At 42.8% G+C, this 27,331-nt stretch overlaps 2 protein-coding genes across 6 annotated transcripts in view; both read right to left on the bottom strand.

Moving 5' to 3' along the window:
• Window positions 1-438: 438 nt before the first annotated feature.
• LOC140740344 (protein CIMAP1D-like) lies at window positions 439-12,527 on the bottom strand. Of its 2 annotated transcripts, XM_073069495.1 has the most exons (4): window positions 12,365-12,524; window positions 4,284-4,394; window positions 1,408-1,521; window positions 439-1,018 (listed from the first exon to the last, which is right to left on the bottom strand). In XM_073069495.1, exons 1-4 carry the CDS (start codon window positions 12,414-12,416, stop codon window positions 540-542), a joined length of 756 nt encoding a protein of 251 aa, XP_072925596.1. In that variant the 5' UTR covers window positions 12,417-12,524; the 3' UTR covers window positions 439-539. The 2 variants fall into 2 exon arrangements, with proteins under 2 accessions (XP_072925596.1, XP_072925597.1); XM_073069496.1 differs by lacking the exon at window positions 4,284-4,394 and having other exon boundaries at window positions 12,365-12,527.
• A 7,640-nt stretch (window positions 12,528-20,167) lies between these two features.
• Window positions 20,168-27,331, bottom strand: part of LOC140739753 (rho GTPase-activating protein 45-like) — a 181,928-nt gene continuing 174,764 nt past the window's right edge. For all 4 annotated transcript variants that reach the window (XM_073068234.1, XM_073068231.1, XM_073068232.1 and 1 more), the window contains exon 23: window positions 20,168-25,782. In XM_073068234.1, the coding sequence (XP_072924335.1) occupies window positions 25,241-25,782 (542 nt within the window). In that variant the 3' untranslated portion in view covers window positions 20,168-25,240. The remainder of the gene's footprint in view (window positions 25,783-27,331) is intronic.

The following is a 27,331-nucleotide window of genomic DNA, read 5'->3' as shown; positions in this document are numbered from 1 at the left end:
TCGATGTGTTGTGCACTTGAGATGCTCTCCTGCACGTCACCGTTGTAACGTGTGGTTGAGTTCTGCTACCTTCCTGCCTGCTTGAACCACTCTGGTCATTCTCCTCCGCCCTGACTCATTAACACCCACAGAACTGCCGCTCACTAAATGTTTGTTCTTCACACCATTCTCTGTGAACTCTAGAGACTTGTGTGTGAAAATCACGAGATCGGCATTTTCTGAGATACTCAAACCACCCCATCTGGCACCGACAATCATTCCATGATCAAAGTCACTTAGATCACATTTCTTCCCCATTCTGATATTTGGTCTGAACAACAATTGACCATGTTTGCATTGCTTTTATGCATTGAGTTGCTGTCATGTGATTGGCTGATTAGATATGTATTTGCATTGACGAGCAGGTGTGCTGGTGTCCCTAATAAATTGACCACTGAGTGTAGATACCAGTTTTATTGGTTTACAGAACTTTAAAACAACACTTATTTTAAACTAGAGTTAAGCCTTAAAGTTCCAGCTGTTAGTTACTGAGCGGGAAGTCAATCGGAAATGTCAACGATCAGAGGGGTCACAAATTCCGAGTGCCGCATTCCCAGGGAAAAGGCAGGGATACTGGGCTTATTGATGGTCACTTTTTCAGGGTTGTGTGCTCCAGGTCCTGGCGCCTGCGTATAATAAGTGGGCAAGTCATGCCGACCCAGCATTGAGTAAGCTGGTTGTTTGCGTAGGAAAACATTCGGGTCAGTACGACTGTACCGGCCAGGCCCTGGGGTTCTGGATAGATCCCCTCCTCTTGTCCTCCCAGTAACTGAAAAACTAGCACTGGAAGGCTTGGTAGGAACCTTCGGCCCCATTAGGGATGGAAGTGTGTAGCTATTAGGGGCCGGCACTGTGTCCAGCTTGCGACATCTAGTTCTGAATCCCATTGAGTAAGCTGGTGATCTGTGCTTGCTGAGGTGCAGTGTTCTCTCTGGGTTATAGGCACCTGGTCCTGGTACTCCTGGCATCTGAGAAAGATCTAAATAAAGCAAAAACTTCAAATTAACCAGGCACGTGACCGTAAAAGTAAGAACTATATTTTAGATTTAAATATTTCTGAATCTTTTTCTTTTACCTTTCACATTTTCACACAATTTTTACCATGTAATTTTTTTTACTTAGTGATACAACATGGAACTCCCAGCCCAATGAGCCACACAACCCACCTACTTAGATCAGAAGACCATGAGATGTAGGTCCAAATTAGGCCACTTGGCCCATCGAGTCTGCTCCACTATTTCATCATGGCTGATCCATTTCCCTGTCTGCCCCAATCTCCTGACTTCTCCCTGTAACCATTCATGCCCTGACTAATCAAGAACCTATCAGCCTCCGCTTTGAATATACCCACAGATTTACTTCACTCACCGCAGGTTTTCGCTCGACCCGACATGGAGTATGAGGGAGTTCCACTTCTGCCGAAGCGTGTGATCTTTGGGTCAATGTAATACCGGGGCCCTGGACTGCATTCGGTGTGATACACTGGCAAGAGCAAAAGAAGGATCACTTTAAAGGTTATTCTGTCAGCAAGCCTGGTGTCAGCTTGGTTCCCCTACCTCCTATTTCCTTTTACATTTAACTCTTAGAATCAATGTCAAGGTTGAGTTTGCGGCTGAAAAAGTTATGGGGGACTCTCTCGACCCCATTCAGCGCACATATTGGAAGCACTGCATATGCCCTGTCTCCAGCCCCCCCTCATCCTTCCCCTCAGAACCACTGCTCACTGGATGTTTTTATTTTGTTTTTTGCACCGTTCTCTGTAAACTGTAGAGACTGTCGTGTGTGAAAACCCCAGGAGATCAGCAGTTTCTGAGATACTCAAACCACCCCATCTGGCACCAACAATCACTCCACAGTTAAAGTCACTTAGATCACATTCCTTCCCCCATTCTGATGTTTGGGTCTGAACAACAACTGAACCTCTTGACCGTGTCGACGTGCTTTAAGCACTGAGCTGTTGCGTCATGATTTGCTGATCATATATTTACATTACTGAGCAGTGATTTGAGTGCAGATTGATCAATAGATAGATATTCTATTGATTCCAAAGGAAATTACATTGTCACAGTAGCGTTACAAGTACACAGATGTACAAATACTAGAAGAAAAGTAAGAAAGAATAAAAAGTAAGTTACCTCAAACAGTGTAACAGGAGGGGGTCATCACTTCCCCGGCTATAGGTTGACTCAATATAGAGCCTAATGGCCGAGGGTAAGAATGACCTCATATAGCGCTCTTTGGAGCAGCACGGTTGTCTTAGTCTATTACTAAAAGTGCTCCTCTGTTCAGCCAAGGTGGCATGCAGAGGGTGAGAAATACTGTTCAGAATTGCCAGGATTTTCTGGAGGGTCCTTTGTTCTACCACAGCCTCCAATGTGTCCACTTTGACTCCTATCACAGAGCCAGCCTTTCTAATCAGTTTATCAAGCCTGTTGGCATCACCCATATTGATGCCATTGCCCCGGCACACCACTGCGCAGAAGATTGTACTGGTGACAACAGACTGGTAGAACATGTGAAGGAGAGACCTGCACACTCCAAAGGACCTCCATCTCCTCAGGACTCTGGCCCCTCTTGTACACAACCCTTGTGTTGGTGCTCCACTCAAATCTGTCATCCAGGTGCACCCCAGGTACTTGTAGGTCCTCACCATCAATAGTAACAGGGAGCAGTGCAGCTCAGTCTTCCTTCTTTTACACAGAGAGTGTTGGGTGCCTGGAATCTGCTGCCTGGGGTGGTGGTAGAGGCGGCTACATCGGGGACATCTAGGAGATGTTTAGCGGCACATGACTGTGAGAGAAATGGAAGGGTATGGACATTGTGTAGGTATAAGGGGATGGTTTATTTATTGACATACAGTGCTGAGTGGGCCCTTCCAATCCTTCGAGCTGTCCCAGCAATCAGTGGATAGTCAGTACCTGTTTCCCAGGGCACCAATAGCAAACACCAGAGGGCATATGTACAAAATTATGGGAGGGAAGTTTAGGGGAGACATCAGGGGTAAGTTTTTTACACAGAGGGTTGTGAGGGCCTGGAATGACTTGCCAGGGATGGTGGTGGAGGGGGATTTAAGAGCCTCTTGGACAGGCACATGGATGAAAGAAAAATGGAGGGTTATGGGGTAGTGTGGGTTTAGTACTTTTTTTAAGGATCATATGGGTCAGCACAACATGGAGGACTGAAGGGCCTGTACTGTGCTGTAGTGTTCTATGGTTCTATGGTAATCACGGGACAATTTGCAATTGCCAATTAACCTACAAACCCTACATTGTTGGAATGTGGGAGGAAACCCAGGCAGTCACACGGAGAGGTTACAAACTCCTGGCATTTAGTTGGTCCTTCCATTACTAATTTAATTGTTCGGCACAACATTGTGGGCTGAAGGACAAAGAACACAGAACAGTAAAGTAGAGGAGCAGGCCTTTCGGCCCACAAGGTTGTGATAGACTAATTAAGCGAATGAGACCTAATTTATTTCAGTATTATATAGTTATTATGGGTTGGCATTTTAATTAAGAGGCAGCACTGCATGCCACGTGTCAACTTAACGGTACCGTAGTAGTTAGCACAATGCTTTACAATACCAGTGACCTGAGTTCAATTCCCACCACTGCCTGTAAGGAGTTTATACTTTCTTCCCATAACCACCTGATTCCCTCCGGGTGCTCCGGTTTCCTCTCACAGTCCAAAGACATACCGGTTGGTAGATGAGCTGGTGATTTTAAATTGTCCTGTGAATAGGCTAGGATTAAATCAGGGGTTTGCTGGGTGGCACAACTCAAAGGGCCAGAGGGGCCTGTTCCACACGGTATCGCAATAAGTAAAAAAATTAAACTATTGCGCGTACCATCTTGGGCACGAGTGTCATACGTTCACCACCCCTGGCCTGGATGAGGGGATTTCAAGATACATGTGGAGTCCGTTAAGCATCTAACAATGCAGCAAGAACTGCATTATTACTGTCCGTTGTCTGCTCAGCAAACTTAGGAAAACTTTCCAGTGATTCACTAGCTGCCAGATAACATCAACCAAATGAAGTCAAATCAAAACCATAGTTCAAAAACATTAAGTGGGAGATTATTGGTGATTGTGTTTCCATGTTAGTAATTTTATCATGCAAGGGTAGAGTATTGCTACATCATGTAGTGGTAGGGCATTGTTACATTCCTCTTCACAGAACATTATTGACTGTGCTTTTGTTAAAAGCTCTTTGCTTTGTCACACTTTTTACGAGCGTCACTTACATACACTGCTGTGTTTTCTCCCGAAAGTGTAAGCTGGATTTGTGTGTTTGGTAAGATCATGTCCCACGAACCCAATGGCAGGAGGTAATCCATATCTTCCTGGTCCAGGCCCTTATAAAATCAGAGATTAAATGTTGTCTTTGTGATAATTGCAGAAAAGGCAACTCTTAAATGAAATAAGTACAGTGTATCATAGGGGCTTCTTAAAACCACTAAGTAGGATTCTTTGACTGGGCAGCATGAACATCAAACTCTCAAACTTCCAGTAACTGATCCCTCTCTGTCCTTTTTCTCTTCCTTCCCTTCCATATCCAACGAGCCCCCATCACCCTATGTCGTTTCCTCCCCCGTTGGTTTATTGCCCACACATTCCTCCTACTGGTTCCCCTCTCCACTTCCCCCCCTTTATTCTATGCTCCACTGTCCTCTCCTATCACTTCCACCTATCACCTCCTAGTCTCCCCCTCCCTTACCCAGATCCACCTACCACTTGCCAGCTCTGTAGTCATAGCACTACAGCACAAAACCAGGCCCTTTGGCCCATCCAGTCCATCCTCAACCATTACCCTGCCTAGTCCCATTGGCCTGCACCTGGACCATAGCCCTCAAACTCCCCCATCCATGTAACTAGCCAAACTTTTAAATGTTGAAATCAACCCCACATCCACACTTCTCACCACCCTCTGAGTGAAGATGGTCTTCCTCATGATCCTCTTAAATATTTCACTTTTCACCCCTTAACCTGTGACCTTTAGTTCTAGTCTCACCTAATATCAGTGGAATACGCCTGCTTGCATTTACTCTACCCATATCTCTCCTAATTTTCTGTACAGTACCTCTATTAAATCTCTCCTCATTCTATGCTGCAGGGAATGAAAGAAGTACAGTGTATCATAGGCCTCCTAGTCATCATTGTCATTACGGTATGTGTCGTGTTGAATACCATAGGTGATCATGGGCTCTGACCATGGTTGTTCTTGGCAAATTTTTGCCTTCTTCTGGCACCAGTGTTTACACAACCAGGACATGTGATATGCACCAGCTACTCATATGATCATCCACCATCTGCTCCCATGGGCTCACGTGACCCTGATTGGGGGGTGGGGGATAAGCAGGTGCTACACCTTGGCCAAGGGTGACCTGCAGTCTAACGGAGGGAAGGAGCGCCTTACACCTCCATGCACCTACCCTCTGCATAAAAAATCTACCCCTGATATCCCCCCACATTAAAAATACGCTCCCTCATATCAGCCATAAGATCATAACACAAGAGCAGAATTAGTCCATTCAGCCCATCGAGACTGCTCTGCCACTCCATCATGGCTCTGAACCCCATTCTCCTAACTTCTCCCCATAACCTTCAACACCCTGACTAATCGAGCACCCTTTCCGAGTGACTTGGTTTCCACAGCCGTCTGTGACAACATGGCTACTTGCTGAGGATCAGTTTGTTTCAAGTTTAAAGTTATGTTTTGTAACTTCAAAACATGAAGCTAATTCAAGGAAAGACACAGGAGTCCAAAATGCAGATCTAACTTCGAGTTTACTGTAAGGAAGGCGTGCACACATGGCGTGGTAGTGTGATGACGTACACAATTAACAGATTTATATATATAAAAGATCCGTAATTAATCATTTAAACCAAAAAGAATGCTTAATCAATCTGTATATATCTCTAACATGTATCTGTACCTAACAAATTTGTACATTGACACATCTTTTTAAATGTTTCTATTTCAATAATATTTGTGTAATCTTGTACTGTACTGTATACACACACAGACACACACACACACTCACATGCACACGCACACGCACACACACACAGACACACACACACACACTCACACGCACACGCACACACACACACACTCACATGCACACGCACATGCACACACACACACACACTCGCACACACACACACACACACACACACACACACACAGACACACACACACTCACACACACAAAAAAATATATATATATATACACACACACACACACAGAAGACTAATTGTGTGTCAGTGTATAAACTTATTAGGTACAGTTGCTTTAACTGTTAGCCTTAACTAGTTTCAGCACATGACCCTGGGAATGAACCAGACCCTGTCTTGCCTACGTGAGGTAATTTTCAAATAAATATATAATCTTGAGTTTTGCAACGTTTCCCCAGTGGAGGTCTTTCATAAATATGACAGAACAAGAATTTTATTCCTAAGAGACAAAAAGTTGTAAGTGGAAATAAGAAGACTATTAATAATTAATGGTAAGTTGCATTTATCATTTGCAGATCAACAGATCTAACCCTGATGCAGCAGTCGCTCTAATTACTAGGGCAACCGTTATAGAGAATACATTGCTAACTTTGTGTGGTTGTGCATTAACTCGGTTTTGAGACAAACCTAAGTTTGTCTCGGGGTGCCATGGTATCACAGTGGTTAGCATGACACTTCAGCTTGGGGCATCAGAGTTTGGAGTTCAGTTCTGTCATTCTCTGTAAAGACTGCATGCGTTTCCACATGGTGCTCCGGTTTCCTCAAACAGTCCAAAGATGTAGCAGCTAGTAAGTTAATTGGTCATTGTAAATCGTCCTCTGATTAGGATAGGATTTTTTTTTTATTAGTTTTTTTATACATTTTCTACATAGCTACAGATTTTAAAAAAACCCGGATCAAAATGAAGAACGTTGATACAGTGCAAAAATAAACATACAATAATAATATGATACAAAGAAAGATAATTGAGAAAGCACCCAAATTGAAGACATGTAATATTAGTATCCTCCCCAAGCCCCGCAACAAAAAAAACTCCAGACCAACCACAACACAACATAGAGAATATAAATCAGGACAATCAAACCCCCAAAACTGTAAATACACTTAGCAACAGAAGATATTAATGCCTACTACAAAAAAAAAAGGAGCTGAAAGCAAGGGACCGAAAAAAAACCTTAGTTAAGAGGAAGGTTATGAAAGTACTCAATAAAAGATCCCCAGACCTTATGGAACTTTAAATCCGAATTAAGGACTGAATAATGAATTTTTTCAAGGTCTAAGCAGGCCATAATATCGTTAAGCCATTGAGCATGTGTGTGCGGGGCAACATCCCTCCATCTAAGGAGGATTAAACGTCTAGCCAGGAGAGAGGCAAAAGATAATATTCGACACTTAGTCGAACTCAGACGTAAATCTGTCTCACCCCAGAAACCGAACAAAGCAACTAAAGGGTTAGGTTCTAGGTGGTGATTCAGAATATACGATAATGTTATGAAGACATCTTTCCAAAATTTCTCCAAGCTAGAACAAAACCAGTAGATATGAATGAGAGAGGCCTCGCCCCTTTTGCATTTATCACAAAGCGGACTGATGTTAGGGTAAAATCGAGATAATTTAGGTTTAGACATATGGGCTCTATGAACAATCTTAAACTGTAAAAGGCAATGGCGAGCACAAAGAGAGGTTGAATTAACCGATTTGAGAATCGAGTCCCAAGTCTCATCGAATAAAGAGGTATTTAAATCATGCTCCCATGCCATTTTAATTTTATCCACAGGGGCACGTCGTAGGGCTGCTAATTTATCATGAATAAATGATATTAAACCTTTACCTAGTGGATTAATAGAAAGAAATAAGTCCATAACATTTTTCTCAGGCATTTCAGGGAAGTTAGGGATTAAAGGAGTAATAAAGTGTCTGATTTGGAGATATCTAAAAAAATGAGCATTAGGCAGATTGAACTTAGCAGAGAGCTGTTGAAAAGAGGCGAAGCGATTATCAATAAAAAGATCTTCAAAATGTCTAATGCCCTTCCTATACCAATCATGGAAGGCTGAGTCATACGTAGTAGGTAAAAAAAGGTGATTATGTAAGATAGGGCTAGAAAAGGAAAAACCATAGAAACCATAAAATTTCCTAAACTGAGCCCATACACGCAAAGTGTGTCTGACAAGAGGATTAACTATTAATCTGGACAAACTACTAGGGAGTACAGAGCTGAGAAGTGCAGAGATAGATAATTCTTTAGTGGAGCTCAACTCCATTGCCACCCAATTAGGGCACTCGGATTGGCCATGAAAAAAGACCAAAAGGTAGCACAACGTATATTGGCTGCCCAATAATATAAACGAAAGTTAGGTAAAGCCATGCCACCCTCTTTTTTAGATTTTTGGAGATAAACTTTGTTAATTCTAGAGCGTTTATTCTTCCACAGATATGACAAAATAATAGTCTAAGGAATCAAAAAAAGATTTAGGAATAAAAATTGGGATTGATTGAAATAAATATAAAAGTTTAGGGAAAACACACATTTTAACAACATTAATACGACCTACCAAAGACATAGATAGAGGTGACCATTGTAACAGACTCTGTTTAATAGTATATGAAAGATTGGCAAAATTTTCACGAAAGAGATCTTTAAACTTCCTTGTGACTGTAATCCCAAGATAAGTAAATTGATTGTGGACTACTTTAAAAGGGAGATCACGAAATGTTAATTCTTGTGCTTCTTTATTAATTGAGAAAAGTTCGCTCTTATGTAAATTAAGTTTATATCCAGAGAACTGGCTAAACTGGTCAAGAAGTGAAAACATTGGAGGTGAGGATGTAGACGAATTTGAAAGAAAAAGTAATAAGTCATCAGCATAAAGAGAAACTTTATGCTCAACACCCCCTCTCCAAATCCCGGTCAGTTCAGGACAATTTCGAAAAGCTATCGCCAAAGGTTCTATAGCCAAATCAAAGAGAAAGGGACTTAAAGGGCATCCCTGACGGGTGCCATGTTTGAGGTTAAATAACTGGGATTTCTGCGAATTAGTTAAAACAGAGGCGGTAGGACACAAATACAGCAATTTGATCCAAGAGATAAAACTTTGACCAAAGTCAAATTTTTCTAAAACTGCAAAAAGGTAGTTCCACTCTATACAATCAAATGCTTTCTCCGCATCAAGGGAAATAACACATTCAGGAATTAGGATAGAATTAAAGAGGTAGGTTGTTGGGCCGTGCGGCTTGTTACAAGACCAATAACCTACAAACTGTACGTCTTTGGACTGTGGGAGGAAACCCACACGGTCACGGGGAGAATGTACAAACTCCTTACAGATGGTGCTGGAATTGAGCTCCGAACTCCGATGCCCCGAGCTGTAATAGCATTGCGCTAACCGCTACACTAACTCTGCCATGGATGGTCCCAACCCCGGCTGCAAAAGGAGCAGGGTTGAGCATGGAGATGGCAACCCAGAGCTACAGAAATGCCAACAGAAGCTCCAAAGACCTCACCCCTGGGAGAGGAAGGATCTTCGCCTAGATGTATAGATGGACTACATCTGGATTTGAAAGACTAGCCAGGACAGAGATCTTTGGCAAGCTGCAATCTTTGGCATCTTTGGTGGCCTATGACCCGTAGAGTTGACAGGCTCAAGAAGAAGAACTGCTACAGTACTGTACTGCCCTGACCTCCTGAGTTCCTCCAGCATTTTGCGTGTGTCTTTATGTAAGGTCATCTTCACTTTAATTTGTTTATGCTTAACCTAAATCTATGCTCTCCATTATTTTCCTGCCGTTTCACATGGACAGACACAAGAACGTTGTTCATTAAACATTTAGTATTAAGTATAAAAGATAATTTTATTCTGCCATTATCTCTCCCATTGAACCCTTTCATATAATACCAAGCACATTTACAAATTAATTGATCAATTTATATTTAGATTTGTTCAGCGCACTTTCCTAGTTACAGTTTTAATGGTGTTACTAAACTTCATAGCACATGGAAGATTACAGCACAGAACGGAATATTGTGCCCACTTTTTAACCTACTATAAGGTCAATCTAACCCTTCCCTCTATAGAACCCTCCATTTTTCTATCATCCATGTGCCTATCTAATATTTTCTTAAATGTCCCTACTGTATTTGCCTCTACCACCACTTCTAACACAGCGTTCCACTCACCCACCATTCTCTGTGTAAATAACTCTATCATACCCCCAATATTTTCCTCCAATCTCCTTAAAATGATGACCCCCTTGTATTAGCCATTTTCACCCCGGCTACCTATTTGATCTACGTATGCCTCTTGTCATCTTGTACTCCTCTATCAGGTCACCCCTCATTCTCATTCGCTCCAGAAGGAAAAGCCCTAGCTTCGTAAGACCTGTCCTCTAGACCAGGCAGCATCCTGGTAAATCTCCTAAGCAAAATGTTACCAGTGTCATCATCGATTAGCTGGATTCTGGAAACTCTCTCTCGTTCCTCAATCACACTTTATTGTGCACAAGGAGAACAGGCTGGCCCCTGTCACCCACACTGTTCTGAAGTCTGAACAGAGAAATGCCATTTTCATACACAATGGATTCGCAGTTACAGTTATTGACCAATTGATAACTATGTCAATGTTCAAATTCTTTATTTGCAAGATCATTCGGCATTGAAGTACAGGTGTTAATAGTCAATAGAAACTACAAGCTAACAACTGATGATACTTTGAGATTTCACAATGCTACTTTGTTCTCTCCTTGGAGTGCGCTCCTTGAAGCCTTCCATTATATTCTTTACAACACACACAAAATGCTGGTGGAACACAGCAGGCCAGGCAGCACCTATAGGGAGAAGCACTGTCAACGTTTTGGGCCGAGACCCTTCGTCAGGACTAACTGAAAGGAAAGATAGTAAGAGATTTGATTATATTCTTCACTCACTTCCAGTCCCCTTGCTGTGCAAAGGGAAGCTATGTTCTTCAAAGACTTTTCTCGCCCGGGCTGTTTGCACTCTATCTGCAATTTCTCCTAGCCTGGACATTACGTAAAAGCTTGCCTCGCTGCAACATCTTCACACACTGGGGTGCCCTTCGTTGATTACAGCTCTGCGTTCAATAATATTATCCCCTCAAAACTAATCAATAATCTCCAAGGTCAAACCTTTATACCTCCTCGTGCAACTGGATCCTCGACTTCCTCCCTTGTAGATCCCAGTCTGTTCGGATTGGCAACAGCATCTCCTCCACGATCTCCATCAGAACAAGTGCACCACAAGCCCTCTGCTGTACCCACTTTACACTTACGACTGCGTGGCGAAGCACTGCTCCAGTGCCATATTTAAGATTGCTGACAACACCATTGTTGCCGGCTAAATCAAAAGCGGTTTCCAAATCAGCATATAGGAGAGGTATTGAAAGTCTGGATGAACGGTGCCACAACAACCCCAATGTCAGCAAAACCAAAGAGGTGATTTTTTTTTTACTACAGGGGGAGGAAACCAGGGGTCCATGAGCCAGTCCTCATCGGGGGATCAGAGGTGGAGGGGGTCAGCAACTTTAAATTCCTTGGTGTTATCATTTCAGTGGATCTGTTCTGGGTCCAGAAAATAAGTGCCATTGCAAAGAAGGCATTGATGCGCCTCTACCTTCTTAGAAGTTTGCGAGGATTCAAAAATCCTTTTATTTAAAAATCTGACACACTTCTATAAGTGTATGGTGGGGAGTATATTGACCATTTGCATCATGGAAACACCAATGCCCTTGTTTGGAAAATGCTACAAAAAGTAGTAGATATGGCCCAGTCCATCACAGACAAAACTCTCCCAACCTTTGAGTATATCTATACAGAGCATTGTCACAGGAAAGCAGCATTCATCATCAAAGATCCCCACCATCCCGGCCATGTTCTTTCCTTGCTGCTGCTGTGAGGAGCCTCACATCTATCTCATACCACCAGGGTCAGGAACAGTTATTACATCTCAACCATGAGGCTCTTGAACCAGAGGGAACATCTTCATTCAACTTCACTCAGGCCAACACCAATCCCACATCTATGGACTATCTTTCAAGGATTCCTCAACTCGTGCTCTTGATATTTATTGCTTAAATTTTTTCTTTTTTACATTTGCACAGTTTGCTCCCTTTTGCACATTACTTGTTTGTCTGTCTTTTATTGTGTGTGTTTCTTCGCTGATTCTGTTGTGTTTCTTTGTATTTATTGTGAATGCCCACAAGAAAATGAATCTCAGTTGTATATGGTGACATATAAGTATTTTGATAGTGAAGTTACTTTGAACTTTCTGAACTAGATCATAAGGTCACTTACCTCTCTCCCGGGCTGCAATTGTGGGATACGTTTTCTCAGTGTTAGCTTCCATCCTCTTGGGGAGTCAAATACGCCTCTGGAAAGTTAGAGTCAAGCAGTCCAAGTGAACACTGAAATGCTATCCTGCCTGTGGGAGCAATGAGACAAGTGCTGCTGTCTTTAACAACCACCACGTTGCCAAGGAACCAGTTGCACTTAGCTCATCCAGGCATAAAGTTACAATATACTCCTCGTGAGAGAGGCACTGTTCTACAGGCTTCCACTGACTTTCCTATTCAATGCAGTGAGCGAAGTCAACAGATGCACAATTTGGTGTCCGCTTAGGTTACCGGGCAATTAACTCAGATCAATTCCCAACATGCCAGTTTGACCTCTGTTTAAGAAAACTGGGAATAATGGGTGTTAATAAAAATTATGCTGCTATGTTAGGCCATAAGACATAGGAGCTGAATGGTCTAAATTTACTTAACCTGAATCGAGCGCCTCCAGGACATCCACCATAAGTAGGACTTCCTGGTGGCCAAACATTTTAATTCCTATTCCTATTCCCATTCTGACGTGTTGGTCCATGACCTCCTCTTGTGCCACGATGAGGTCACCCTCAAGGTGGAGGAGAAACACCTTGTGTTCCGTCTGGATATTCTCCAACCTAACATAACAGCAGAATATCGATTTCTCCTTCCAGTAAACAAATTTCCCTTCCCCACCTTTCTCTATTCTCACCTTTTACTTCTTCTCACCTGCCTATTACTTACCCCGGGTTCCCTCCTCCTTCCCTTTCTTCTACGTCCACTCTCCTTTCCTATCAGATTCCTTCTTCTCCAGTCCTTGACCTCTTCCACCCACCTGGCTTCACCTAACCCCCTTCTGGCTAGCCACCTGCCACTCCCCCTACCGTTTTATTCCAATGTCCTCCCCCTTCCTTTCCAGTCCTGATGAAGGGTCTCAGCTTGAAACGTCGACTGTTTATTCCTCTCCATAGATGCTGCTTGATCTGCTGAGTTCCTCCAGCACTTCATGTGTGTTGCTAGGGTTGTCCAAAGATCCACCACTCCCTGGGACAGAAGGTTCCTTCTCATTTCCACAAGTTGTTGAGAGTCGTGGAGTCATAGGATAAGAATGGTCCCTTTGGCCCATCATGTCCATGCTATGAGTGGCCCATCCGAAATGGATGGGTGTTGATAGCACGGACATAGGAGGAAGAAGCCGGAAGTCCATGAGCAGTCCTCATCAGAGGATCAGAGGTGGAGAGGGTCAGTGGCTTTAAATACCTTGGCATTAACGTATCAGAGGATCTGTCCTCACACCATCACAAAGAAGGCACAACAGCACCTCTACTTTCTGAGAAGCTTGTGTAGCTTTGACATACCACCAGAATCTTTGACAAACCTCTACAGACGTACAGTGGAAAGTATCCTAACTGGTTGCATCACGGCCTGGTGGAAGCACCAATGTCCTGGTATGGAAAAGGCTACAGAAGGTAGTGGGTACAGCCCAGTCCGTTACAGGCAAAGCCCTCTCCACCACTGACGACAGTTATCTGGAGGGTTGTCACAAGAAAGCCTCCAGACCCCCTGGTGATGTCTTTATTTATCACGCGTACATCAAACTGTACGGTGCTTTGGTGTCAATGACAAAGTCAGACTGAGGATTGTGCTGGGTAGCCCGCAAGCAACACCACGCTCCTGGCATCAACATAGCATGCCCACAGCTCACTAACCCTGACCCGAGCTGCGTGTCTTTGGAATGTGGAAGGAAACCGGAAGAAGTCTCAATTTTCTGTGAGGGGTGGAAACCTACGTGGTTACGGGGGAAATGTACAACTCCTTACAGGCAGGGGCAGGAATCCAACCGCCATTGTTGATTACTGGCGCAGTAAAGTGATTGCGTTAGCCATCACACTACCTTGTCACCCTTTTTCAAACAAACGTTACACATATTGGACAGCAGGGTAGCATAGTGGTTAGCACAATGCTTTACAGTACAGGTGATTGGGTTCAGATCCTGCCGCTGCCTATACAAAGTCTGTACGTTCTCCCAGTGACCGCGTGTGTTTCCTCCCACAGTCCAAAGGTGTACTGGTTGCTCAGTTAATTTGTCGTAAATTACCCCGTGATTAGGCGAGGATTAAATCAGGGGATTGCTGCGCGGCATGGCTTGAAGTGCTGGAAAGGCCTATTCTACACTGTTTTCAACAAATAAAAAAGTTGTTTAAAGCAGAGAAGATAATGATCTATTTTTAGCAACTCACCCAAATATTTCTGTCTCCACTTTGCATTAGATTAGCTGTTACTAGAAAATAATTTTCTGTCGGAAGTATCTATTATGGAGTCACTTCAGGTGATCTCATGTAAAATAAAATACTTATTTTGCAATAAATCCATATTGAAAACTTCATTATGTCTGGACAAAGCACCAGGCACTTGGGTAATTAAACCCTTGTTCAGCTGTCTGTACAAAAGATGCTTCCATCATTTGAGACGTTAGTTGTTCTTAATTTAAAAAAGAACAAGGATAGGTGAGGACAGAGGAAGCCCTATACTTGTTCTGTGAGGAAGATGGCAGGGGATGGCATGGTGCTGTCCAGTGTGTGCAGGTATTGGATAGAGAGCAGGGCAGTGGGATTAGCTGCATGCCTTGCACATCGTTTCAAGGCAGCCACCAGGAGCCAAACAATCCCATGTTGTATAATTTGATGATAAGTTCTCTTCATCAAGAAAATTCCCAGAACCCAGAAACAGGATCGTAAAAATGCACCGGGCCACGGGTTCACCTGTGTTGGCTGTTTTATCTTGGGTGTTCCTGTTGCCCCAAAAACACTTGTACTTTGAATGTATATAGTGAATGGTCGAACTAGGGGAAATAGCCACAAGATCGGGGGAAGTAAATTTAGGACGGAGATGAGGAGGAATTGCTTTTCCCAGAGAGTGGTGAATCTGTGGAACTCTCTGCCCAATGAAGCAGTGGAGGCTACCTCAGTAAATATAGTTAAGACAAGGTTGGATAGATTTTTGCATAGTAGGGGAAAATTGGATCAGTCACAAAGAAATGGCTGAGCAGACTCGATGCGCCAAATAGCCTTATTCTGTTCCTATATCCTGTGGCCTTATATTCCAGATATTAAAACTTCAGTTAGACTTCATTTGGAGTATTGGGTGTTGAAAAATAGAGTATTGGAGCTTGGATTTCCCTGCATAGCAAGGATGTGCAGGCTTCGGAGACTGTGCAGAAAAGACTCACCAAGATGTTGCCTGGATTAGAGAGTATCCGTTATAAGGAATAGTCAGATAAACATGGATAACTTCCTCTGGAGCATCTGACGGGGGGGGGGTGGGTGATCAGTCTGATGACTAATAGAAGTATATAACATTGCGAGAGGCAAAGGTAGGGTAGAAAGGCAGTCTTTTTTTTCCAAGAGTGAAATGTTAAGTATGAGGGGGCATAGATTTAAGGTGGAGGGGCGGGGGTTGTGTTTAAAGGAGATTTGCAAGGCACAGTTTTAACACAGAGAGTGATAGATGCCTGGGAAGTACTGCCAGTGGAGATGGTGAAAGTAGGAACAACAGCAACATTGAGGCAAGTACATGAGCAGGCAGGGAATGGAGACATGCAGATCTGCCAGCTGACCACTCGATTTCTGGCTCACTAGGTGACATTTATTCATTTAGAGATACTGTGTGGAACAGGCCCTACCAGCCCAACTAGCAACGCTGCCCAGCAACCCATCTACTTAACTCCAGCCTAATCATGGGACAATTCACAAGGACCAATTGACCCACTAACCACTACGTCTTTGGACTGTGGGAGGAAACTGGAGCACCTGGAGGAAACCCACATGGTTCGTGGGAAGGACACGCAAATTTCTCTCTCCCAGTTCCCGTGCTCTCTTTGAACTGAGTGAGTTCCCAGGAAAACTTATTCTTACATTGTGTAACATCTCAAACACAAGAAGGTCTGCAGATGCTGGAGATCGAGAGCAACACACACAAAAATGCTGGAGGAACTCAGCAGGCCAGGCAGTGTCTATGGAAAAGAGTAAACAGTCAATGTTTTGGGCCAAGACCCTTCTTCAGGGCTGAGAAGGAAGGAGGAAGATGCCAGAATAAAAAGGTGGGGGGGGGGGGAAGGAAAAAGGCTGGATGAAAGGTGATTGGTGAAGCAAGTTGGGTGGGAATGGTCAAGGGCTGGAGAAGAAGGAATCTGTATGAGAGGAGAGTGGACCATAGGAGAAAGGGAAGGGGGAGGGGACCCAGGGAAAATAATAGGCAGGTGAGAAGAGGTAAAAGATCAGAGTGGGAAATGGGGGGGGGGGGGGGTCTGTGGAATTCGATCACTGGAAGGAGAAATTGATATTCATGCAGTGTACCTACGCCTCAGGTTCAAGAAGGCAGCTCATCACCACCTTCTCAAGGGCATCTAGGAATGCTGGCTTAGCTGGTGACGCCCACATCCCGTAAATTAATTTAAAAAATGGTTGGAGGGTAGCAGTCAGGATATAAGGCATTGCTCCTCCGCCCTGAGGTTGGCCTCATCTTGGTACAAAAGGATTCCATGGAACATCACGTCGGAATGGGAATGGGAATCAGAATTAAAATGCCTGGCCATCGGGAAGTCAGTCCCACTTGTGGCAGATGATGCTAAGCTGCTGGATGAAGCAGTCCCCCAGTTTATGATGGGGCTCACTCATGCAGAGGAGACTGCACCGGGAGCACCGGACTCAATAGCGTAACATCTGTAAAAAGTGAATTAAAAGAGTGTTGGGGGTATTAACAGTAACATCCAGAAGACCAGAAAATCTGCCAATCCAGCACCAAGCTCTGGAGTGTGATAGTTTGCATTGGGAAATATAACATACAGTAAACTCAAGAGACTATACATTTTCTGCAGATGAAATGCCAGAGGAACTCAGCAGGCCAGGCGATACCTAACGATAAAAAAAAAGACAAATCTCACTACCACATGGTTAGGACCTTTCCTTCAGTGCCTCAGATAACCGAGGAATGCGTTGATCAATTTCCCTCGGTATGTCTGTCTGTCTGTTTTTACTGGGCAGTTACAATTCTGTTGTAACCACAGCACCATTTTTAAATTATTTCTCATCACAATATTCTAATTTTTGACACATCGTTCGCTGCTCTCTTGTCACCTCCCAGTGAGGCACCTCCTTTCAGCCCCACAGTCTAGAGACCTAGTGAAGACTTTGAGCTCAGGTAAGAGGATCCTGGCTATCGTTTTAACATTCAGAATCAGAAAAAAGTTTTATTATTACTGGCACGTGTCATGAAATTTGTTAATTTAGCAGCACCAGTTCGAAATTCTAAGTAAATTTATTATCAGAGTACTCATCATATGCTATCATGAGATTCATTTTCTTGCAGGCGGTTAAACAAAGAAATACAATAGAATCAATGAAAAGCAACACACAAAGACTGACAAACAACCAATGCACAAAATAAAGACAAACAGCACGGATACAATTGAGTAAATAAATAACATTGAGAACGTGAGTTGTCAAGTGAGTCCATAGGTTGTAGAATCAGTTCAGTGTTGAGGTGAGTGAAGTTATACACTCTGGTTCAGGAGCCTGATGGTTGAAGGATAATTGCTCCTGAAATCGATGGTGTGGGACCTGATGTTTCTGTACTTCCTACCCAATGGAAGATCAGATGATAGAGCTGATGTTGAAATTAGAAGGAGAACTGGGATTGCTAAATGTACGTTTGAGGGTTTGAGAAAGGTACTAATTTCTATGGGTACATTATTTCTATGGGTACAAAACTCAGGTTGTTGATGTTCTACATTCATTCCACACTAACCTATGGAAGCGAATGTTGGACAACATCAGAGCAAAACAAGGGAAGACTTGAAGCAGCAGAAATGTGGTTTTCAAGAAGAATGATGAAAATATCATGGAAGGGCATTGTGAAAAGCCAGAATAAGGAGAGAAGTGAAATCATCAATCAGGAAACGGCAGCTGGAATTTCTGTGACATGTGCTGAAGAAAAAAGCTCAAACATCTTGCAGTGATGGGAAAAATTGATGGAAGAAAACAAATTGCAGTTGATGGTGCTGGACATTCGTATCAAGGGATGGAAAAGCAAAAGTTTTGAAGAGTTTATTAGAACTTCTCAGATTAAGGACCAGATGGAAGTCCATTGTTGCCCATGTCACAGCACATAATAATGATGATTACTCATTGGCAACATTGAGAAGAGAGCACGGCCTGGATATTGGGGTGTCCTTTTATGGATGCTTCTCTCACGTGGTCACGCTCCTTATAGATGTGCTCAGTAGTGGGCAGGACTTTGCCTCTGATGGACTGGGCTGTATCCACTACTTTTTGTAGGCTTTTCTATTCTTGGGCATTGGTGTTTTCATGCTAGACCATGAAGCACTAGTCAGGATAGCTTCCATCGTGCATCTAGAAGTTTGTCAAAGTTCTAGATGATCTACTGAATCTGCGCAAATTTCAAAGAAAGTAGAGGTGTTGTCGTGCCTTCATTATGATGGCACTTACATTACCATCTCAACTTCTTTTTCTTTACTTTTCCTGAAACTTTCAGAATTTGGCATGTTTTTTAAAATCGGAATCAATTTATTATCACTGACATAGGCCGTGAAATTTGTTTTGAGCTGAAAAGTCTTTGCTAGTGAAAAATGCACCTCGAGTATAGGAACGTGTTAAGCATTTGCTTAACTCACTGACAACTTGCCCTCCTGCAATGTCTATAATATAACAGTCCTGTGCACTTTACAAGAGTATTTGAGAAATATATTTTGATGGCAGGCCACATGAGACATGGGACCAATGGTCAAATGATTAAAAGTGAAGATGATTAAAAGGCTAGGATTAGGATGCTGTAATTTTATTTTGTATATACGTACGAAATGTAAAGAGAAATTATCTGTGGATGAGTTATTTTTTATTGCCATTTTGATGGGAGCAGACAGGTTCTGCGGCCTGTAGTCAATGAATAACACAGCACTAAATTGAACTCAGCCGAACTAAACATTCCTAAACGGTTTCAATGACTGTGGTTTGATGTTTCATATTGTGTTTTTGACTTGTTTTTTTTGCCATTTGCACAATTTTTTCCTTTTTGCGTGTTTGATGTTTTCTTTGAAGTGGTTCCACAGTGTTTCTTTGTTTTGTGGCTGTCTGTTGGAAGGAGAATCTCAGGGTTGTATACTGCGTACATAGTTTGATAATAAATGTACTTTGAATGTTTGAAATGCTGGAGGAACTCAGTAGATTAGGCAGCATCTATGGAAAGGAATAAAGAGCCACCATTTTGGGCTGAGACCCTTCAGCAGTACTGGAAAGGAACGGGGAAGAAGCCAGATTGAGAATGTGAGGAGAGGGGAAGGAGTAGGACTGATAGGTGAAGCCAGGTTAGGGGGAAGTTAGATAAGTGCCAGCTCCCAGCTTCTCACCTTATCCCCTCTCCTCCACCTACCTAACCTCCCCCTCACCCGGCTTCACCTAACACTTGCCAGCTTGCACTCAACCCCCACCTTCTTACTCTGGCTTCTGACCCTTTCCTTACCAGACCCGTCGAAAGGCCTTGGCCCGAAAATCAACTTTTTATTCCTCTCCATAGATGCTACCTGGCCAGCTGAGTTCCTTCAGCATTTAGCTTGTGCTGCTCTGAATTTCCAGCATCTGCAGAATCTGTGCTAGTTTTGTCCACGTTGGAGTGACTAAATGAAAAAGGCACATGCATTGCATTCACTGAAGAGGAGTGCAGTACCCTGATTAATGATAATAACCATTCAAGCTGAAAATAATGACAGACACATCTGTTATTAAACATAGTGATGTATAATATCAGAAATATAAATTCGCTTTTACAATCCGAACAATCCAGGCAGAAAATATCTTTTATTTACATTACCAAACAAAGATTCATAAAACTTTTACACAGAACGGTTCCTTTTACATTTAAAATCCAATAAAAATGTCCCAATCATATGTACAAATTAAACAATATGCAGCTGGGAATTTTAAAAAATACTTAATTGGCGAGATCTCAGTCATAATGTAACTGAATAATTACATAACTGTACTAAAGTGAGGCTACATGTACCCATTTGAAAACGTACATGCCAGTGCACAAAATGCTTGTATTCTCAAAAATATATCGAGCCTGAAGCAAATTTATTCATTTTTGTTTATTCAGAGGTACAGAGCAGAACTGACCCTTCTGGCCAATAACCTGCGCCACCCAGCAACCCGCCTGTTTAACACTAGCCTAATCACAGGACAATTTGCAATGACAACTTAACATACCAACCGGAAATGTCCTGGACTGCGAGGGGAAACCAGAGCACAAGGAGGAAATTCACACGGTCACGGGGAAAACAAACTCCTTACAGGCAGCGCTGGAATTGAACTCCAAACTCCGGAATGCCCCCGAGCTGTAATGGAGTCGCGTTAACTGCTACGCTACTGTGACTGATAAAACAAAGTAAAAGCAAACTATCTTTACTAAGGTCCTGCTGAATATCTGGTGTACGAACATTAAAAGTAATGAAGTGCCATATCATTAAAGCTTAAATATTGTGTTTAAATACAAATTTAATTCATCTTGTGTGGTACAGCATGTGTAGTTATATAATAGTTATTTTAATGGGGAATCTCATTGAAATCTATCGGATATTGAAATGCCTAGATAGAACAGACCTGGAGAGGATGTTTCCTTTAGTGGGAGAGTTTAGGACCAGAGGACATAGCCTCGGAATAGAAGGACATCCCTTTAGAACAGAGATAAGGAGGAATTTCTTTAGCCGGAGGGTGGTAAATCTGTGGAATTCATTGCCACAGACGGTTGAGGAGGCTGTGTCACTGGGTATATTTAAAGCAGAAGATGATATGTTCTTAATTAATGATTATCAAGGGTTATGGAGAGAAGGCAGGAGAATGGGTTTGAGAGGGATAATCAATCAGCCATGATGTAATGGCAGAGCAGACTCGATGTGTTGAATGGCCTCGTTCTGCTCCTACGCCTTATGGATTATTTTTGTTACTCAGAATAAGCAGATTCCAGTACCCCAACACAAAGTGATAGAAATTACCTTCACAGGGAGTTCAGGATCTTAATAATTATGGAAATTGTTCCTCGAGTAACCTCGATTTTAACCCTTGGAGGCTGTGAGTTGAACTATGCAGGACTGAGCTCTGAAATTCAGTGCTCAACGCTTTGACTTCTCTCCTCATTTAAGGTGCCCTGCACCTGTCCCAACATTGCCCTGTGTGGTTTATTCCCCAGCAGTATTCCTATGAGATGCCTTGGGATATCGTTCTATGTTTAAGGCAAATTATTATGATGGGAATAAGTCACCCTCCCAGGTTTCTGAACTGATTGCTCCTACTGCTGAACTAGAACAGGAGGGTGATACGTAACAGTGGGGATAAACAATAGATGAATTTTAAAAAGTACTTATTTTGCAAGGAAATCAATGCTCATTTAATAATGTTCCAATGCACAAACAGAATGTACAAAAGAATTATTTTCTCTAAAAGTACAAATTGGACAAGACAGGCTTTCCTTCACCATAATTTCAGTATATATAAATTTATTATAAACTGTGAACTTTACAAGACACACCGGTGTATTTAATACTTTTTCCCATGATAAATATTCCAGTTACATCCAGTGCATGTGATAGAAATGGACAGAACTGACGTGGTTCTACTCTAACCCTTTGCTTCCATTTTCATCATACATTTGCACAGAAAACTCGCTCCATTTTATGCTCAATTAAACCATAACTATGTCCCAACACACACACACACACACATGCGCTAAACAAAGTTTTATTCCTTGGAGACAAGTTACTCAATAAGCAGCCAATGCTTCCTAACACCCATCAATAAATGCTGGACTCATACTGCAAAAAAATACTGTTCATCTACAGCACTGTGCAAAAGTCTTAAGAACATATATACGTAACTGGGGTGCCAAAGACTTTTGCACGGTACTGTATTTGTCAACATGGAGCGGAGAGTGAGTTTGCAGATCTGATATGAGCAAAGGCTGTTGGGAATGGTGAGGGTGGAGTGCCGCAGGAGGGGTGCGGGGCCAGGGGTGGTGTGGGTGCAGACACACGCAGCCCTGAGACACCAGGCAAGCTCATTTGATTCCAAATAATTGGTTTATTGATCATTACAGAGTGTCTTTGTGGTGCTTCCCGCTCCTTTCCTCTTTTCCAAAACATGACTCCTCTCTGCCTGGCCCTCTTCCCACTCTCAGCCCACAATAGAGACCCAAATCAGAATCAGGTTTATCATCACTCACATATGACACAAAATTTGTTTTTTTTTTGTGGCAGCAGTACAGTGCAATACATAAAATTACTACAGTACTGTGCAGAAGTCTTAGGCCCCCTAGCTATATGCATGTGCCTAAGACTTTTACAGAGTGCTGTACAACAGAAGAGCAGAACCATGTAGGTATGTTACAGTATCTTATTCAAGTGTACGTATAAACCTTGCTAATAATGGTTCTTCAAGACTTCTTTGTGGATGTGGACCCTCTTCAAACTGAAGGTGGTCAAGTGGAGGAATTGGACATGACCTTTGCTCGGTTATTCTCGCTCTGAATCCTTCCACTGTTAATAGAAAGTTTCGTTCATCTTCTTTTCCGCCGTCGTCTTACTTTTGCTACTCCAGATGCCCAAGGATTAATTCCTATCATGTGGTCTCATCAATGCTTCTAGCATTAAATATAAGCTCTTTCACTGGCCACCATATATTTCCAATGGTCAGGCAGCATCTGTGGAGTATCTGTTCCTGACCTGCAGCTTGTTTTGTGCTCTGCATTTCAGTATCTGCAGTCTCTTATGCCTCTTGGTATAGATAGGTATTTGATGGTCAGCACATACATGATGGGCTGAAGGGCCTATTTCATCAAAGCCTACAATTTTATAGACCTACAGGAATGTACAGCACAGAAACTGGCCCTTATAGCCCACTTGTCCATGCCCTTAAAGTCGTTTCATTGGCCAGAGATGTTCCCAATGATGGATCTGGGGAAATAATGGGCAGCTGACACAAAAGTGTCCATTCAGTGATGGTGGGGTGGAGATACATCTCTACCAAAGGAGTCTCCTTTAAATGTAACCATCTCTGACTCCACAATTGCCTTCAGCAGGTTTGTTGTATTTCTACCTCACAAATAAAATTAAAAACGGTTGTTCTTTCAATATATTTACCCAACAATACGGTTTCATTTAACGTTTGCACTAAGTTATGCTATTATTTTAATGAAACAGCATCTCACAAATGGAGGGATTCTAACCATGCTTAATGCAATTTACAGTACTTCTGCTATTTTGTTCTTTTTCAATTACTATTGAGACTCTGAAGTCATTTACTGGGTCAAAATGACATTGAATGTATTAATCTAAATTTTGATTGGAAACCACTGTGCAAAGTTTTTTATCTTAGGGCAGTACATTGCTAAAAGACAATAGGGATTGAATTCTACACCGAGGTGGTCGAAGTGATGGGTGGCCACCCAAATGACCAGCCGACGTCTACAAGACACAGAGATGTGGAATGTATTCTGCTTGCTCTACATTGCGCAATCCAAATTCATCAGTGCACTTTGACTGGTTTTGGGCACTCCTAGGCTGGTAGACAGTTACAAAACCAGCCACACTTATGCTCTTGACCATTATCCTGTGAAGCCCTCCTCCCCCTCCTTGAAAGGACATGTGCACGTTGGACGATAGGATTGGGCAAAATTCTGATGCTCACTGTGATCCAACAGCTGAAAAAAAGCTGCAAAGGCCCAATTGTGGGTCTAAAACCTTTGAGAGAAAGCCAGATGCAAAGCGTTCTAAAAACCTAAGCCAAATCTTAATAATCCATTACTGCTATTGCATATGCTGGCTTCTGTTAATGGATAAAAAGCATCTTATACCCATTAATAGGAACAAAATCTTCTTCATCAAAGTATATTTCAGATTAGGAGATGCGGATGTCTACTGTCAATGCTTGGTCATGTGATCTGGTAGACCTTTTGTCTGGTTTTCCAAGACTTTCAGTGTGCTCAAAGTAAATTAGTACAACCTGGTATGGAAATACCAATGCCCTTGAATGGAAAATCCTATAACAAGTAGTGGATATGGCCCGGTCCATAATGGGTAAAGTCCTCCCCTCCATTGAGCACATCTATACAGGGATCCCCACCACTCAGGACATGCTGCCTTCTCACTGCTCCATCAGGAAGAAGGTAGAGGAGCCTCAGGACTCACATTTGCGACGTTCAGGAACAGTTTTTACTCCTCAACCACCAGGCTCTTGTACCTAAGCTGGTAACGTTCACTCGCCCCATCACGGAACCGTTCCCACAACCTATGGATTGACTTTCAAGGACTCTTCATCTCATGTTCTCGATATTTATTGCTTATTTACAGTATTCATTTTTTAATCTTTTGTATTTGCACAGTTTGTTGTCTTTCGCACACTGGTTGTCTGCCCTGTTGCGTGCGGACTTTCACTGATTCTATTATAGTTCTTGGATTTATGGGAAATGCCCGCAAGAAAACAAATCTCAGGGTTGTGCATTGTGAATATACGTACTTTGATAATAAATCTACTTTGAACTTTGATTATTGCACTGCATTTCTACTGTTGCAAACTGAGAGGATTGTTCCAACTTTCGGATTCCCTGCATGAATTCACATTTTAATCCGGACAATGTCCGGATGTATCTATTGGCAGAGAGTCACAGCTTTTGGCTTCGAGATATGAATCATTGAGTCAGTGAAAGTATAATGAAATTCGGTTGCACACAGTCCTTTCTCTGTCCCATTACAAAGTACCTTGGGTGCTTGCTGGTCGATAGGTGCACTTGTGGTAAAAGATGATTAGACAAATTCTGGGTCCCGACTTTCAAGACCAATGTCTATTTTTCCATGACGCATCCAGACCCACGGCAGCTGCGTGCGCCGTTCCTTGACCTGAAGTGGCGTCCTGAGATGAGCAGACAGCCACTTATTTCTGTCCACGTTATTTGACTGGTTTGTGTTAAAATCAGCCAGGCTTTGGCTGGAGTCACTCGGTAGGTCTGGTTTGTCAGCGCCGGGCAGATCCTGCCCACCTCTCTCCGCTTGAGGAGGTGACCTTACACTTTCTCGAGTCTTTTCGGGCACTTGTCGCTCAGTCTGTGCCAGGTCACTGTCCGAGCTCCGAGTCTGACTTCTTTCAGTTTCCTCTGAGGCAGACTCGTCTTCTCCGCTGTCATTCCCCAGCGGCGGTTCATCGGCACTAGCCACACTCTCCTGCTTCACCAAGCTCCCCTTCTGGTTCCTCTGCATCCTCTCCTCAGATCCTGTACCAGATTCAGAGGTCGCATCTTCCAGCTCATAGTCAGAGCCCAGCGAACGCTCACGAGATTCCGAAGAGTTGTCTGTAACGAGAGAGTGCATAGTTATTAGTATCATGGAAACGGTGCGCCAACTGTCATTTCAAATCCGCTGCCAATAATTTCAAGATATGAATAACTCCACAAGAGAACTCATCAGAAATTAAACACTTTATCCTTTACCATTAAGTTCAAACCAACCAAGTAATCATAAATATCCCAATAAGAAGCAAAAATTATTTTCAATTAATTGATATTAATTCTGTTCATTCATTATGAACCATGTGGTATGACATGGGCAATCATGGTCTTTGGGAAATTTTTCTGCAGAAGTCGTTTGCCCTTTCCTTCTTCTGGGGAGTGTCAATACAAGACAGGTGACCCCAGCCATTATCAGAGATCGTCTGCTTGATGTCAGTGGTCACATAACCAGGACTTGTGATATGCACCAGCTGCTTATACGACCATCCACCACCTGCTCCCTTGGCTTCATGTGACCCCGATCGAGGGGTGAAGCAGGTGCTACACCTTGCCAACTGGTGAATAACATCGAGTCACAGAGTCATACTGCATAGAATCAGGCCACTTGGCCCATCTAGTCTGTGCCAAACTATTATTCTGCTCAGTCCCATCCACCTGCACCTGAAGCAGAGCCCTCCATAGCCCTCCGATCCAAACAATCGAACCCACATCTACCACATCAAACTGTTTGTTCCAGACTCATTCACTCATTTGTTAAGCCAGTAATGTTGTGGGGGTGGAACTAGACTCTCTGACGGTGGTGTCTGAAAAGAGGATGCTGTCCAAGTTGCATGCCATCTTGGACAATGTCTCCCATCCACTCCATAATGTACTGGTTAGGCACAGGAGTACATTCAGCCAGAGACTCATTCCACCAAGATGTAACACTGAGCATCATAGGAAGTCATTCCTGCCTGTGGCCATCAAACTTTACAACTCCTCCCTCGGAGTGTCAGACACCCTGAGCCAATAGGCTGGTCCTGGACTTATTTCCACTTGGCATAATTTACCTATTATTATTTAATTATTTATGGTTTAATATTGCTATATTTCTACACTATTCTTGGTTGCTGCGACTGTAACAAAACCCAATTTCCCTCAGGATCAATAAAGTATGTCTGTCTGTCTCTGCATGAAGAAGATCCCCGTTTCCCTTAGACATTTCACCTTTTACCCTTAACCCATGACTTTTATGCTGCCACAGAGAGTCCTGTGTTTGGATTCATTTTCAGAGCACAGATCTATTAACAATTGAGGTTGAGTAATAACAGGTTTGTGTGCTGTTAGATGTCCTGGGCGACACACACTACACGACAAGGATACTCTGCCAAGTGTAACCCCGTACACTAAACACCATTCATGATTGGGATTGTGAATTGCAATTATTTCTCGTGAATGACAAATTCCCAATAAATGTTAGTGGTAAGCTTGCATTGAGCAAGTCCTTGACCGTTGTACGCAACTTCTTAGAGTTGATGAAGATAGAGCAGTGAATGTGGTGTATATAGATTTTAGTAAAACCTTTTGACAAGGTTCCTCAAAGTAGGCTCACACAGAAAGTCAGGAGCCATGG

Source organism: Hemitrygon akajei, chromosome 16, assembly GCF_048418815.1.
Source record: "Hemitrygon akajei chromosome 16, sHemAka1.3, whole genome shotgun sequence".
In the NCBI taxonomy this organism is placed as follows: Eukaryota; Metazoa; Chordata; class Chondrichthyes; order Myliobatiformes; family Dasyatidae; genus Hemitrygon; species Hemitrygon akajei.
Note: the sequence above shows the minus strand (reverse complement) of the source record. Positions and strands in the feature narration are given on the sequence as shown.

Bases quoted from the DNA above. Each gene is read 5' to 3' on its own strand.
- LOC140740344 (XM_073069495.1), bottom strand. From the start codon at position 12,416: ATGGAAGCTAACACTGAGAAAACGTATCCCACAATTGCAGCCCGGGAG. The intron at 1,522-4,283 runs GTAAGTGACGCT...TGCTCTTGCCAG, and splicing joins GAGAAAACACAGCAGTGTAT to TGTATCACACCGAATGCAGT. The intron at 1,019-1,407 runs GTGAGTGAAGTA...TGCTTTATTTAG, and splicing joins GGGTCGAGCGAAAACCTGCG to ATCTTTCTCAGATGCCAGGA.